Below are 16459 nucleotides of genomic sequence, written 5' to 3' on the forward strand. Positions count from 1 at the left end.
AATCATTTGATTTGTTTTTCTCTTGGTAAATGGAAAACAAATGTTCCTTGCCTTTTTTGCCACCCATTCGAATTATGCTTAACAGATAGGAAGAATAATGAAAATATTCATTCAGGCTGCAGCGGAAAATATATTGCTAAACAATACTGACAATACAAGATCAAATCAATACCCATTCTGCTAGGCTTTGCATATAGACCTCTAGATTTCCTGTTGACTACTCCTGTAAATTGGAATGACTACCGTACCAAGACGGTAATGCCCAATACCGTATTAGCGCATGCCGAATGGCAGAACGCTACATCTAGTCTTCCATATGTCTTGCAAAGTTCAAAGCAACACTATCTCACTTCAGAGGCCAACTCCCTCTGTCCTTGGCTGGTGTTCTGTCCAAATGGGCCACTTCGTCGAAATGTGTTGACCTTAACCCTAACCATGACCCAGGAGTGGATTTAGCTCTGTCTGCTCCTCAAAGAGTTCATATCGACAGCACATCTGGAATTGCACTCTGGAATGTTGTTCCGGTATCCTGGCAATAGGGCCTACCCGTTAAGCTGGGCTACAAGCTGCTCCTGGGTCAGGGAGTGGGGTTAGAGCAGGGATGTCAAACATAAGGCCCAGGGACCGGACGCGACCCGCCAGATGGTTCAATCCAGCATCAGACTTGGAGAGACAAAAAAAGAAAAAAAAGAAAATCTCTTACAAAGTTGCTGCAGGTGTCTGAGATTTCAGGTTTCCAATGCTTGAGAACAATACAGTACTATTGCTCACCATTTACAGTCAATGTTCCCGATATACCTAGTGTCATACACCTCAAGATGATAGATAACCATGTGCTTCCATAAGACCCAGAATTTTTTTGTATTTCGCAATTAATTTGCAACGTTGGTCCGCCCCACTTGAAATGAAATTGGCTGTATATGTGGCCCCTAGTTTGAACCCCCTGAGTTAGAGTTTGTGTCGCCCAGAAGAAAAGTGAGAAGAGTATTTCTTTTTATATTACATGTTTAAGAGTAGCCAATAATTGCATATTATTTATTGTATTGCATGAAAAAAGAAAGTGCAGGGGGCGCTGTGGCGCAGCGCGCTAAGCCCCCCACATTTATTTTGGGCTACATTGCCCACGGGGACGGGGTCATTTCCCGGCCCTGCCCCATCTCTCTCTCCCAATCATTTCCTGTGTAATCTCACACTGTCCTGTAATAGTAAAGGCCAAAAAGCTCCCAAAAAATACAAAAAAAATAAATTACAAAAAAGTGCAGGGAAGTAAACACAACGAGCTACTGGTGTAATCAGCCTGTGGACAAGATGAGTAGGCCTATGCATAGTTATGTATCTGATAATCATAGTGCGACTCTGGACCCTCTCACACTGATTGTGATGCCACACTGCCATGGAATTTCATAACTAGCAGAGCTCCCTTTCAAAGCCTCGCACAGAACGCTTCTTGCATGCGCGTGCGTGTGTGCACTCACTCCGCTATTGATTTTGGTAGAAACCAGGCTTATTCTGGAGTTTGGTCTGCAAAAAATACATAATGAATGGCGAAAATATGCAAATGATACATTTTATCGATAGCTGCATTTGAAGTCAAGTGTTGCTCCTGCTTGATTTCCTGTCCCTGAGTGGTTTTCCAGACCAAGATCCACCAACAAACTTGCTTCAATAAGCTAGAATATTGTGCAAGAATCAGAACTGAGGTGAATTCAACTGACACTGTTCAGGCAAAAAAAAGATAGATGTATGTATATCCTCCTCTAGTCTTGTCCCACTTTTACGCCTTTCTGAATCTGTACAAGTCATCACAGATTCCCCCCAGTGAGATCAGCTTGGCTTTGCATACCATTTCCTTACCAAGCGATCAGATACAGTACTTGTTTTCCACAGATGTAAGAGGAATTATGTATATACATTATAGAAAAGAGAATGTGAAGAAATACTATAAGCACATGAGACACCAGGAGTTAATTTGGCCATTGTATAACTCTTATAAACACACACACACATACAAAATGTTTACATAAAAATTGTTCAAACTATGTGAATTTGACTGATTTTCATTCCGCCATGTGAAGTCAGGCCCTTGTGTCCCTTTACAAACCTCTTTCGATGTATCTAAAGTTGCATTCCTCTGTTGTACCACTTTCTACATGTGTCAAGTTCAGTCGGTCAAGAGGTAATGTCTTAACCATGTGTTCAAAAGAGGCTCCGTTCTCCAGACTACTCCCACCACATCGGTTTGGGGATTTTGCTTGAGACCACATTCATATCAGATATATGCTATTATTTAGTTATGGCATTGCAATTTTGTTGTGAACTACACAAATATAATGTATCAATACTGTGAAATGTATTGTCCCTTTCATCTCTTTATCATAATAACATTACATTAGGTAGGAGTACCATCACATATGTGATTACAATTTTGGCTAAATTTTGCGTTCCCATTATTAGAATTCTAGGAGTAAATTAAGCACGGGAATCATATTTACTTTACTGGAAGTTGTGGACCAGAGAAAGAGCTGCATTTTTCTGTTGTGTCTGTTAGTTCTGGATGAAATACAATATATCCCTGAAGAGTTCAGAGTTAGCAAGCAGAAGCCGTGGGATAACATCAACAACAGGAGTTGGGAAGTGGGTGGAGTGAAGTGAGACTGATTAACCAGGGCCCCCGTGACGATGGAGGCCCTGGCAAGCCAGACAGAGCTGCTTATGTATACATGTAGTGTTCAGACTGAGGCATTAATATCTTGCCTAATATTAATAATTAAACATTGCTCACATAGGTAGCTTGTGCAGTTCTCATGGTTTATCAAAGGCACCTGTAAGTCATCGTGAAAAAATCCAACCCAATTCCCCTGAAGGGGCCGGATCTAGTTATTCAGGTTTCTTTTATATTGATTACCGATGAAACCTATAGCAAACCATGCATGATTATGTGTGTAACCTCAAAAGGGCACACATGCTCTCACGGCTAGAGAACAAAACAGTTAGCCAGGTAGTCTGGGTACTACAAAATCAGCAGCACATTGAGAGAAAAACAAAGGCTTTTAGGGGCCTGGTCTGAGCGTGGGTTGTCTTGTGTAGACCATGTAAGGGGGGGATCATAATTACCTATCCAGATGTGGCCCAACTGAAAGGGCTATTTCAAAGTGTCCTATTTCTTTTCCAGTTGTTTCTTTTCCATGCAAGTTCTTCACAGGTCAGGAAAGACAGCCATACACCTCCGTTTCTAACAAAGGATATCGTTGGAACCAGTAATATCCGCAAAGATTTTGAAGTGAGTAAGAGATTTATTGATATTTTCTGGAGGAGCATTTAATTTGTGTCTGATTAGCTGATAAAAATAATTGTTTCCCTATTAGGCACCAAATGAATTGTTTTGTAGTTGGTTCAGTTGCTTCCTGCTTACTAAATAGCAAAGCTGAGCAATACCCTTGTAGGTATTAGACAATGTAATGACTCATCTCATTAATGAGGTATCTTGTTTAATGGATTTTTGTTTTGTGTTCAAATGTTTAATTTATAGGTATGCAAGCTCTGTTAATATGGCACTAAACCAAATAGCATACAGGGAGAAATGCCTCAAACTTCAAAGCTTCCTGTGCTATGTGTCATATAAAAATGTATCAGTCAAAATGTATAACAATGGGAATATACTCTTATGCAAGTCTTATGAAAGCATGACTGAATCTGTTTAAAAGCTAAGTTGCAATAAGCCTTTTAAATAAAAGCTATACACAAACAACTCGTTTGATAATGTTTAATGTGGACTACTGAAATACAAGTGCTCAGGTAAATTAGTAAGATTGTGGTGACATATTTAGCTGTTACATATTATGCCCTATACAAAGGCAAAGTGCAGTAACTACACCCAACATTGAAACTGAGAAAAATTACTTCAATGCCTTAGTATTAGGTTGGATGCTTGACATATTAACATCTCTAAAACGGGGCACATTTGGATCATAAGGTTTTGTCACAAGATAAAGGAGGTGTAATGAAGACTATTTTCAGTCTTAACTCAATTTTGACAAAACATTTACACTAGTCACTGCACTTTGCCTGTGTAGGTCAGTATTGTGTTGCTGAGTGCCGCTGACTTCTGTGCGTCCTCCTGATTTGGAGGGTAATGTGTTTTCAGGTGATGTGAAACACATGGGTGACCAGATGGCTGTCCTGTGCATACCTACAGTCTATCCCATGCAATCGCTGCTCTTTCTCATCCTGTTCTCTGCCACACTGAACGAGAGGGCGTCTTCTTGTCCGCGATCATGCAACTGCCCTAACGTAAGAGAGGTGCACTGCACCTTCCGCCACCTGGCAGCTCTTCCCTCCGAATTGCCCAGGGCCAGCAAACGCATTAATCTAGGGTGAGTGACCCCCTTTTGTTTTAATGGTTGCAGTTCAGGGGGGGGGGAATCATCCTATAATAATACCTGGTTGGTTAGTAGTTGGCAGGAACATTATTTCTTGAAAAGTCAGAAGAGTTGTGAGCAGGTGCACTCCCTGGGGTGGGTTCTCTGGCGTAGTGGTACGCTTGGTAGCCCCCCTACTCTGTTTAAAAAGTTGGCTGCTCCGGACAGACATTCAAGATTCAAAGATTCAAGATTCAAAAAGCTTTATAGTCTAATACATTGCCATACTAGAAAATTGACTTTAGACTGAAGGCTTGTGTGTGTTTGTTTGTGTGTGTGTGTGTGTGTGTGTGTGTGTGTGTGTGTGTGTGTGTGTGTGTGTGTGTGTGTGTGTGTGTGTGTGTGTGTGAGAGAGAGAGAGAGAGAGAGAGAGAGAGAGAGAGAGAGAGAGAGAGAGAGAGAGAGAGAGAGAGAGAGAGAGAGAGAGAGAGAGAGAGAGAGAGAGAGAGAGAGAGAGAGAGAGAGAGTGTGAGGAATGAGTGTTCTGAGTGTGTCAGACATGATGTAGTAGTGTTGGTGTCTTCTTTTACTTTCCTCTCAAAGCACTTTGTCCACCTCGTCCAAAATGTGCTCATCAGTGTCTTTGAAAGAGTGTGTCTGTTCCTTAAGATGAATGATGCATGATGACTAAGTCCTGCCCAGATGTATTCGCTCACCTGTGTTGGGCCATGTATTTACAAAGTGGTTCTTTAGTTTCTGCCATGCCAGAGGGTTGTTCACTGCATTATACACATGGTTTAGATTGTGTCTCGCAGTTCTGTTCTTTGTGTACGCTTGTGTAGTAATGCACCAGCTTCTGTGTGAGCATGTGGGCTGGCTTGAAGTACAGTATACCGGTGTGTTTACTGAACATCTTTCTTACTTAAGTTTCCCAGATAGGCTGGTCACATATAGCACCATCTATTCTACTTTCCTCTGTTGTTTTCAGTGACAGTGATGTAGTTCTTGGCTGACTTTAGGTATTCAGTGAATGCCTCCACTTCATGACATTTAATTGCACAAAACACATCATCCATGACTCCAAAGTAATGGTTGGGAGGTAAATACATTTTGTTCCATAGCAACTATGGGTGACTTTGGAGAGCCCCTCATTCATCTATGTTTCCTTGGAGACTGCAAAAGGAGTGGCCTTAGTACAGTTTGTGATACTGACATTTATTAACTTCGAAAGTGTTTTACTGTTTGATATGCAGTAGGCCTAGTTAAGTATCACAGGACATCTTTGTCTTTTTGCTGGTAATACAGCATCGTTCTCATCCTTCCTCAAAGAGTTGATGGCTGTCCTTTGCCGGGTATAGGTGTGAGATTGGATGATTGTGCCTTTCAATTTTGTTTGATTCTACCAACGGCCAGATGATGTGTCCGTGTATAGGTCGTACGTTCTTTACCCATCCAGTCTGGCCTCTTGGGGCAGTGTTTTTTTTCTGTTTTTATTCTTGCTGGATGCATACAGCTTAAGGTTTTGGACTAGGATGACCTGGATGAATGAAATATTTGGTACAGAGCCCATCTGCTTAAGAATTCTTCTATACCATGGTAGAAACATTAACATCTTAGATGGCCCTTGACCAATAAGTTCTTTAGGTCATTTTTATCTAATACCATTGCATGGCTCGGTCTGATACCCATGCACAAGCAAACACATTTATGCTACAAGTACAGCGTTCATTTTCTGGTTTGGTTTTTAAATTCAAATGTGCAATTTTGCAGGAAGTCTTGAAGCAACATCTCACAATTTCTGGTAATATGCTAATTTCCCACCTCATCTCGATTTAAATAATTGAGTTTGACCTTTGACCTTCTCCTGTCCTTCCAGACGTTCTCCGAGCATGGACAGATTCCTGCACGGGTACCAGTCCCAGGCCCAGTGTCCTAAGAGCTTTTATTATCTGACTGCTGATATTGCTCCTACACAAGCTACAGCATCTATCATTGAAATGAATGAGTCCCCAGACTGTTCAATGATACATGATAACTATGAGGTACTATGAGTAAGAGAATGTCTGGAGTAACAGGGGGAAAAAAATAAACTCAATTATTGAAGTAGAGGGAGACTTTTCTGAATTGACACAAATATAAACCTCAAGTTGAGTTGACTTACAAACTTAAGGCAGCAGGGCAAATTGCATTTTAAGTTGAACTGGCTTGCAATGTTTTACAGTGTAGGAGGGTATATTTCCAGAACTGGTGGGATGTATGTAAACTGAACCGTGATGTCCAATGGTGAATTTCATGTTTTCTTATTTACACTTTTCCCCTCAGTTATAACAGCCTCAAACGAGTGACTGCTTCAGATTTTGGAGAATTTCTTGAGTTGGAGATGCTCTTGCTTCATGGAAATGACATCAAATATTTGAGTCCTGGGGCATTTTATAATTTGCGTCATCTAAATGTGAGTATGACCCTATGACTGTTTTCATTCAAAATGTTAAAGTGTGTGTGTGTGTGTGTGTGTGTGTGTGTGTGTGTGTGTGTGTGTGTGTGTGTGTGTGTGTGTGTGTGTGTGTGTGTGTGTGTGTGTGTGTGTGTGTGTGTGTGTGTGTGTGTGTGTGTGTGTGTGTGCGTGTGAGAGAGAGACAGACAGAGACAGAGAAACAGAGACAGAGAAACAGAGAATATTTAATATATATAATGTACTGTATGAATTGTTTTATTTTTGCCTCATGTTTGCATTATTCTCTGAGCAAGCCATTTCTAAACTTTGAAAATGTATTTTGGATTGAGTCACATGAATGCCCTGGTGGTGTTCACCACATGTTCCTGTGTAGATCCTGAAGCTGAGCTACAACAAGCTAGAGGTCCTGTACAGGGGCATGTTCGATGGCATGACTGGCCTCGTTCGCCTGCAGCTGGACCACAACAAGCTGGATTTTATAGAGCCATTCTCCTTTGACGGACTCAAGTCACTGAAGCTCTTGCAGTTGGATGGGAACCGACTGAGAGACCTACACCCCCACACCTTCGTGACGATGTCTTTTCTTGGAACATTCTGGAGCTCTGGCATTCACCACCTTCATATTGCAGAGAACGACCTGCGATACCTTTTGCCCGGCACGCTTCAACCACTGACCAAACTAGAGAGCCTCTCTCTGCACGGGAACCCTTGGACCTGCGACTGCAACTTCAGATGGCTGCTGGAGTGGAATGAAAAGCACGAGGGTAAAGTAACACTTTTTTGGGCTCTACCAGAGGCAGTATTTGAAGAGTTTGTTGCAAAATGACATCCATTTCGGTCATTTCACGTGAGAGACACTTTGGGGCCCGACCGACACAGTTTGAGTGTGTCTTTTTAGTGGCCAAGTAGAACCCCAGAACTGCATTTGCATGAACCTGGCACTGCTATTAAGGGAGAAACAGACTAAGAAAGGTTTATTTAAGAGATTAAGACACTATACATTCATCCTTGATTATGTCTGTAAGTTTAAATCCCAAAGAGATGGTTTTGATGTTGTTTGAAAGCTGTTATTCATACCTGTACAATATGCTTCTTAGACAGGGCTGGACTGGGGGAGAAATACAAGTAGGGCGCAGGCACTCACTGGTGGACCCCGCTCCCTGTGTGCCCCTATTTTCAGAAAACAAGGGTGCAGGGCCCACCATGAAATGCCTGATGGCCAGTCCAGCCCTGTTCTTAGATAATCCACTAAAAACAAAAACAAAAATAACCCATATATAATCGTAGTAGCTGGCAGTAGCTGTCAGCTACAAAAACATGTGAACATTTCTGGTAACAATGTGGCTCTTGTGGCTCTTGTCTGTGTTTACAGGGGTGATCAAGTGCAAAAAGGATTCTGGTAACAGTATGAACTGTGCAACGTGTGACTCACCACGCCTGCTTGAAAACAACCAAGTTTTCCAACTGCCACCTGAGCGCTTCCTCTGCAAACCTCCCTCCATTGACTCTCCTCTCAAAATGGAGACCAGTGATGCTGAAGATGAGACAGAACCAGACGTACCATACATGAGAGACCTTGTGCCCAGTCTAGGACGCCTTACGTTTGCATTGTCAGACAGTAATGAGAATGTGGCGCACGCTGCCTGTGACGTGGGCCACCCGCTGGACAGCACAGCAGTGACGTGGGACACCAGTAAGAATGCAGAGGTCGCGGTGAACGTGACCCTGGCTAGCCTGTTGGAGTGTGACATTGAAAGGGACGAACTTCACAGCATGTGGAGGCTTATTGCTTATTACTACGACAGCCCTGCGTTATTAGACCGAGGTGCAAAACATGAAAATGCTTCGAAGTCGGTTGGTTTTAAGTACTCCCAAGTTTTAAATGAAGACGCTGCATACTTTACGGACCTTAAGGGACACATCATGGCTGAACCCCCATGGCTTTTACAACCAAGAATTTCACTACAGCTTAATCAGCGCAAAACGTCAACAAAAAAGTTAGTGTTAAACTTCGCAATATTAATCTCAAGTAGTGGACTTTCACACAGTCAAGACAGGCCATCCTGGGCTTTAATAGAACGAGCTAAAGCAACTCGAATCCATACAGTCTTTCAGGGATCTAACGTGACTTTTGATTGTGGCATACAGAGCTCAGAAGAAAGGCAGGTGGAATGGATACTCCCTGACTCAACGCTGCTTGACACATCAGTTTCAAACAATATCATAACAGAGGAGAATAGTTTACATTTAAGTAATGTTTCACTGCTGGATGCCGGTCTTTATCATTGCCTAGTTAGATCTGAAGTGGAGGTGGATGCTGTATCTTTCAGGCTGGCTGTTAGGGAGAGACTGATAAGTGCAAGCGATATAAATGGAAAGAGGATCACTCTGGAAAGTGGAAGCAAACTAACACTCGACTGTTCCATTTTCTCAACTTATCCCACTGAAACCACCTGGTTTCTCCCCAATTCTAAAATCATGAGACCCTCACAGTCAAATCGGAGAGAGTCTGTTCTTCAGAACAATACACTGATTATAGAAAATGTGAATCATGTTGATTCAGGAGTGTATAGCTGTTCATCTGTTAATCTGTATGGAGTCGATATGCTTTCGCATCACGTCTTAATCACAGGTGAAGCATTAGAAACAGACGAACTGGACGATATAAATGAAAACCAATCTTCTTCAACCGAGTCTGAAACAGAGGGTTCAGCTTCTGATGAGTTTGGGTATCAATTACCAAAACAGCAGCATCCTACTGAAGGGCGAGTAAGAGAGAATTACCATTCAATAAAGTTGAGCGAATCAGTTCAAGAGATGGATGGCACATATTGGGCCAATGAAAAAGATGATGAAAACGATAACACTAGGTCACTGGCACCACACACTCAGGTCACACCAACAGCATACGCAACAGATGAGACAAACGTACCGACGACCACCATGGCTGCATCAGCGATATCAACCTCTACCACAAATAATGAAGATAATATCAGTAGGGCAGGTCAAGGAAAGCAAAATGCATCTGATAAACCGGCAGCAGAAGAAGAAATAAAAATGATAAACTATCACAGAACTGCATCACAGTCAAGAACAGATAACACGGGCACAAGCGCTAAGTTCAAACTAATAAATAGGTTAAGCAAAAACGCAACACAGACACAGAGAACTTTCCGTCGCAAAAGGCCACTGGTGCGAAGGCCTCATCCCAATCGATATGACAGTTCTAACAAGGACACGACACCTGATGCCTCAACAATAACAACATCTCGCAGTGAGACCAGGAACAAGAATCATTCAAATGTAGAAACTATTGATGCAGACATAAGAGGGAGGCATCGGTTTAGAAACAGAAATTCAAAGTCTCCTAGCATAGCACGTCAACCAAATGAGTACTCAAAAACTGAAATAGAAGCTTCAGATATAATTAATAGTGAACATGAATTAATAAGATATGATAGCGCAAAACTTGAAGATCACACATCTGGAAAGGAAAAAGAAAACAATTCACAAACTGAAAATGTAAGCATTAAAGAAGTAAGTACAAAAAGAAATAAGCTCAAACAAACTAAACCATCAACGACTTTGTCTCCCAGCTATGATATCACTACTACTGATCTACCATCATCAGTGTTTCCAACATCAACTGAAGCCATCCCTGACCTACCCACACAGAGACCCCGTACAGTTGCCATCAGTGAGTCTTACCATTGGAGTATTCAACAAGGGCCCTCACTGGTAACCAGTCACCCCAAAACAACCACCTGGTCTATGAAACGTACAACTTCCACAACTGCCAGGCCTCCCTACTCTACTACACGTTTGACGAATGGCAGTCAGGGGCACATTGGATATGGAAGAGCCAAAAAGCCGAGCATTTCAGCACCCTTCACAAACACGGTGGCCAGTGGACTGAAGCCACGGATTACTTCTACAAATACAGATGTGATTTATGCAATGCCAGAGGGAGATGTATTTCTCCCCTGTCAAGCCTATGGTACTCCGAAACCTACAATTTCATGGAGAAAGACATCAACAGGTGAGCTGTGGATCCATTTGTATGTAATGAACAGTTGTGTATGGACTTCTCCATATGAGTTGAAGCTGGTCCGACTATGGCACCAGAGTGCTCCACACTTGCTCCACAAGTTTTGTACAAACATATAGCAACAGCACCGCCACAGAACTAAGCCAAATGCTAACAGTGCCTACTATTTCAGGAGCACAATTTCATCACAGACTGAGATGATGGTATGAGAGCAACATTGGCATAGAAAATATTGGTTAACTTCAATGAATAAGTCTTCAGTGGTAGCCTGAAGCTAGTCATTCCGTGTCAACTCACATACTCCCCTCCCAGGGTGAAAATATATGACCTACAAACTTTATCACGTGTCAGAATACCTTATTCATCAACTCCATTTTGTTATATCTTTGCAGGAACTACAATTCATGCTGGTCTACATCAGAAGGAAACCACAAAGTTTGAAGTTCTTCAAAATGGTACCTTAATGATCAAAAACATCAAGCTGGATGACAGAGGACAGTATTTGTGTTTCGCACAAAATAGATTTGGTGTGGCCCACAGTGTGGCCACTCTAGATGTCATGACCGGGACCCCAAAAATTACAAGGTTACATTCTAAAGATTTGTCGTTGCATCTTGGCGACTCAGTAAACCTTCACTGCATTGCACAGGGTAAACCCAGACCGCAGATCTCATGGATCCTTCCTGACAAGACTGTGCTACATGAGGTCGGTACCTACGCTGTGGCGTCACTCTTTCCAAATGGCACGCTCAACATCCCATCAGTAACCATGGATACCAAAGGACATTACCAGTGCATTGCCAGCAGTAGGGCAGGAAAGGATTCAGTGACTTACAATGTCAGTGTTATAGTTTCACTGCCAACCATCAACGAGAAGACGGCTGAAACCTTGGCAGTAGCATTGGGAACGAGTGTCTACATGCACTGTACAGCCGGGGGGCAACCCCAACCAGTCATTAGATGGAATCTTCCAAATGGGCCGTGCTCAGAACCTAGCCGAAGCTTTAGAAAATGCCCCTACGTGTTTCCCAATGGGACTCTGTACATCAAAAGTGTTTCGGCAACTGATGGTGGAAGGTACGAGTGCACTGCCACCAACCCAGTGGGTACCGCCAAGCGCCTGTTGCTGCTTGACACCAAAGTAGAGTCCTACCTCCCACCAGAGAATGAGGAGCTGCTCATCAGTGCCGAGTATGGGTCCACGGTCTACCTCTACTGTTCCCATCATGGTCCAGTCTGGAGGCTGCCATCAAAGAAAGTTCTTGCACATCACTACAGGTACCTAATGTTATTTTTGTAATTTTTTTTTTCAAGTGTAGTTTTGAGCATGTAGTGCTTTCAGTGACTTTGTCCCAGGCCCGGTCAAAGCGGTCAGCGGCAGAGGTGTCAAAAGTACAAGTAAATTCATAGTCTAAGTACAACACTAGCACATGATATTACATAGCTGTTACACCAGTTAGTCAATTGTACTTAATGAGGTGGATAGACTGTGTTGTTACTGAAAAACTCTATAAACCTAACAAAAGGCCACCACAAAGTTGATCCAACCAGTGCAGAGTTAGCTGATCGTAAGGCAAGTACGGTCTACTGGTTACTCAAGATAAGTTACTGGTGTTGAAAGGAATGTGTTTTTGTTTTTTTACTTTTACTTTTGACATCTCTGGTCAGTGCCCCGATTGAACCAAATAGTACCAAAGCTGAATGGTACCAACTGGTCCCATTTGGGGCAATGATACATGCTGAAAAGTAATATCACCAGAATCACAGAATGGCTGAAATTAAGGTGAAACAAAATGATCATATCTCCAAAAAAGTGCTGGACTGTTCTGTTAAAACATAACTGCCTGTAGGTTGATTTATTGAAGTGCACCTGTGCCTGAATATGCAACTGACTTAACACGTATTGTTTTTTTCTCTTAGCTCTGAAAGATTCATCACTGCTTTCCCCAATGGAACCCTGAGAATTCAGCACCTGACTGAGAAGCTTGCGGGCACATACACGTGCATGTCCCAGCAGGCTAATGCAGAAGACACACATTTTCAAGTGGAGATCAAAGCGAAGGCCCCCAAGCTTGAGAACACCAGTGTCTCTCTCATAAGTCTCCCCCTCAGTGGAAAACTACTGGTAGATTGCGGTATATATTCTGATGTACCAAATCCTGAGATATCCTGGAGCCTTCCGGATGGCACAGTTATCAAGTCAGACCAAAGCAGCCAAAGACATTTGGGCCGTTATTTTGTCTTTGGAAATGGGACACTATTGCTCAAACAAATTACACAAGAAGATGAGGGGGACTACAGATGTTACATGAAGAATGCATCAGGAGAGGATGAAATGAAAGTGAGCGTCAGAGTGGTTGCAGTCTCTCCCACAGCCTCTCCAAAAATACAAGGCTCGGTCATGGCCGAACTCGGAAAGCCAGCGCACATGAAATGTAAATCTCATGGGTATTTCCTGAGTCCTGTCACCTGGTTTTCTCCAAACAATAGTGTTATCTCATCCACTTCGGAAGGCCATCAAATTTTGAAAGATGGAACACTACTCATCAAAAAAGTCTCATTACGTGACGAGGGGAGATACACTTGTTCATCGCAAAATTCTGTCATTAACTATCTAAAGCTCGAGGTTGAAAATAACGAGCCGTACATCAATGGGCTGAGGGGGCACAGCAGCAAAAACATTTTAGCCGTGACCTTTCAAACTGTTCTAATGGACTGTCAAACGGAGGGAAAGCCAGAGGCCCACGTCACCTGGACGACATCGTCAGGGTCGTCCATGACTGCCCCATATGCAGGTGGCCGGTTTCAAGTGCATAAAAATGGCAGCCTGGAGTTGAGAGGTGCCAGAAAATCTGACGAAGGTCAATTTAAATGTTTTGCGAAAAATGACTATGGAGAAGCACAACTCACAGTCACTTTAAAAGTAGAAACACTCGCTGAAAAGCCCAGCTTTTCCAATCCAAACGTACAAATCTACCCGATCAAATCAGACGGAGTCGATTTAACTTTAGATTGCTCTGCAACGGGTAAACCAAGTCCATTGTTCCTGTGGATTCTACCAAACAATACTAAGCTGAATCCAGGTGCCAGGATGCACAGGTTGAGACATTTCCCAGGGACGGGAGCTTTACACATCACCAGTCCAGTGGCTGCTGACAAAGGGATTTACCGCTGCGTGGCCAGAAATGTGGCCGGCGTGGCTGAGAAAAGATATGAATTGCGAGCTGGACAGAAACCTTACATCCGTGGTAATGGAGGCCCCGTGAAGGTCACTTTTGGGCAAACACTGACCCTCCCGTGTACTGTCGAGGGCTGGCCCGACGCCTCAGTTTCGTGGAGTCTGCCAAATGGCCGAACTCTGGTGAGTCCCCAAGACTCTGACAGAGTGTCATTTCAAGTAAACAACACACTGCAGGTCAAAGACGTAGGCAAGTTTGACAGAGGATCTTATATATGCAAAGCTACCAATGCGTATGGGTCTTCTTTCTTGTCTTACCCAGTTACAGTGGTGGTGTATCCTCCACGAATTACATCTGCACCCCCTGCCATAGTCAGGGCATACAGGGGGAAATCTGTCACACTGAGCTGTGTCTCTGACGGCATTCCCAAGCCTGACATCTCTTGGACCTTACCCGGCCGCACAACACTTGTGTCCAGTAGTCGCTTCACAGCACAAGGCGGAGTTCGCGTGGAGGAGGGCGGTAGTCTGGTCATAGTCGACCCGGGCCTGATGCACTCAGGAATTTACAAATGTAATGCGAAAAATTTGCTGGGGACTGATTTTAAAGCAACATACCTTCAAGTGGTTTAAGCCATTGTCAAAGTGAAGGCCTTCACCATGGACACATCTGACAACTTTGAATGTACACAGGTCTATTTCTGAAATATTGATGTGGAATGACTTTCAATGCTATCCATTGTTGAATTGGACTGCCCACCACAACAGCCAATTTATCCAGATTCATCCACATTACACACACACACTCAAATAGTAATATCAAGCAATCGTAACATAATTTCATCACATCAAGACCTACTAGCGCAGGACGACTGTGTAGTTCTACTTATCTGAAAGACGTTATCAAATCCAATCATCTAACTAACAGTACACTGCTTCAGGCCTCTACAATATAATAATATTATATAATATTATTATTATTATTACAATATGGCAAAAAATATTGTGCAGCCTTATGCACCACATTCAGCACTTTTTATAAACCACTTGTTCATAAGATATTGGCAGCACAGTCATAAAGGGTTATAATGCACAAATTAAGCATTCATAAAGGTTCATAATGCATTAACAAAGCTATGTAATGGCTGACAAGTATTCACACTCTCGGAAATGATTGGAGCCCTATGTCTAGATGCAGCAAGTGGGGTATTATCAAGAGAACGTAAGGTACACCAGACCAACAGGGTGTGCATTTCTCGAAACCATAGTTGCTGCCTTTGTTAGCTACTTTGTTGTGTGCAATGCAATTTCCCATTGACAACTACCCAAGTTGCTAACTGGCAACAACTATGCTTTCAAGAAACGCACCGCAGATAACCACAAGGCTGCTATTATTTGATGAAACCTGGGCATCTGTTACACCTCAACAGTGCTCACAGGCTGATCACCTCCATGCCACCCCACATCAGTGCAGTAATTCATGCAAAAAGGAGGCTCAAGCTGTCAGGCTTTGGGCTTTTTCTCGTCATATTCCTGTTTATATTCCCATTACCCGTTTGTTTTCTTGATTTAAGCTTCCCATGTGGTTTTGTTTACTTTCTGGTTTTGGTTTCTGCTTGTCATGACGTGTTCCTGTTTGTTCTTCTCTCCCTATGCGCTCTTCTGTTCAACTATCCAATATTCCTGCCCCCCACCATGTTTCCCAGTTTGTTTCTAATCTGAGTTGTGTTAGTTTCCAGCAAAGAGCATAAATAGGAAGAAAGCTTACTGAAGTTATACATTTATACACTATGGGCCATTTCTGCCGCCATTTTACAGGGAGCAGAAGTCACCCCTTCATCTTTTTTTTTAAATGTATGCAGATAAGCACACATTAAACTCATCACAATGACATATCGGTTCAGTCTGCATGTGTGACTCACATGCATTGCCTCTCTAAATGGTGACACCCATGGAACAACTATTGTAATGCCGGTAACACTTAACTTTACGGATCGCTAATAAGGTAGTAATTTCATGTTAATTTCATAGTTATTTCATAGTTATTTCAGGGTAATAACTGTTTGTTTTTAGTAACAACAGCAAAATAACCATACAGTTTCCAGTGCATTGTGGTGACACCCTGATGACTCGCAGCACGGTGACACTTTGTTCGCACACACACACACACACACACACACACACACACACACACACACACACACACACACACACACACACACACACACACACACACACACTGCACTGGAAACTGTATGGTTATTTTGCTGTTGTTACTAAAAACAAACAGTTATTACCCTGAAATAACTATGAAATAACTATGAAATTAACACGAAATTACCACCTTATTAGCGATACGTAAAGTAAAGTGTTACCGTAATGCCCATGGAACATGGGGGGTGCCTGTCCCTTTACATGCA

The 16459-nt window shown here is 42.7% G+C and overlaps 1 protein-coding gene across 1 annotated transcript; it reads left to right on the forward strand.

Moving 5' to 3' along the window:
• The first annotated feature begins 3193 nt into the window (after nt 1-3193).
• Nucleotides 3194-16027, forward strand: si:ch211-159i8.4 (immunoglobulin superfamily member 10). The gene is made up of 7 exons (XM_063189638.1): nt 3194-3280; nt 4145-4373; nt 6681-6810; nt 7187-7577; nt 8186-10852; nt 11254-12139; nt 12782-16027. Exons 2-7 carry the CDS (start codon nt 4159-4161, stop codon nt 14670-14672), a joined length of 6180 nt encoding a protein of 2059 aa, XP_063045708.1. The 5' UTR covers nt 3194-3280; nt 4145-4158; the 3' UTR covers nt 14673-16027.
• Nucleotides 16028-16459: the final 432 nt, after the last annotated feature.

The sequence above is a fragment of the Engraulis encrasicolus genome, chromosome 23, assembly GCF_034702125.1.
Source record: "Engraulis encrasicolus isolate BLACKSEA-1 chromosome 23, IST_EnEncr_1.0, whole genome shotgun sequence".
Classification (NCBI taxonomy): Eukaryota; Metazoa; Chordata; class Actinopteri; order Clupeiformes; family Engraulidae; genus Engraulis; species Engraulis encrasicolus.

Coding starts and splice junctions, on each gene's coding strand:
- si:ch211-159i8.4 (XM_063189638.1), top strand. CDS start 4,159: ATGGGTGACCAGATGGCTGTCCTGTGCATACCTACAGTCTATCCCATG. Junction 4,374..6,680: donor AGCAAACGCATTAATCTAGG/GTGAGTGACCCC, acceptor TTTTCCCCTCAG/TTATAACAGCCTCAAACGAG. Junction 10,853..11,253: donor ATGGAGAAAGACATCAACAG/GTGAGCTGTGGA, acceptor ATATCTTTGCAG/GAACTACAATTCATGCTGGT.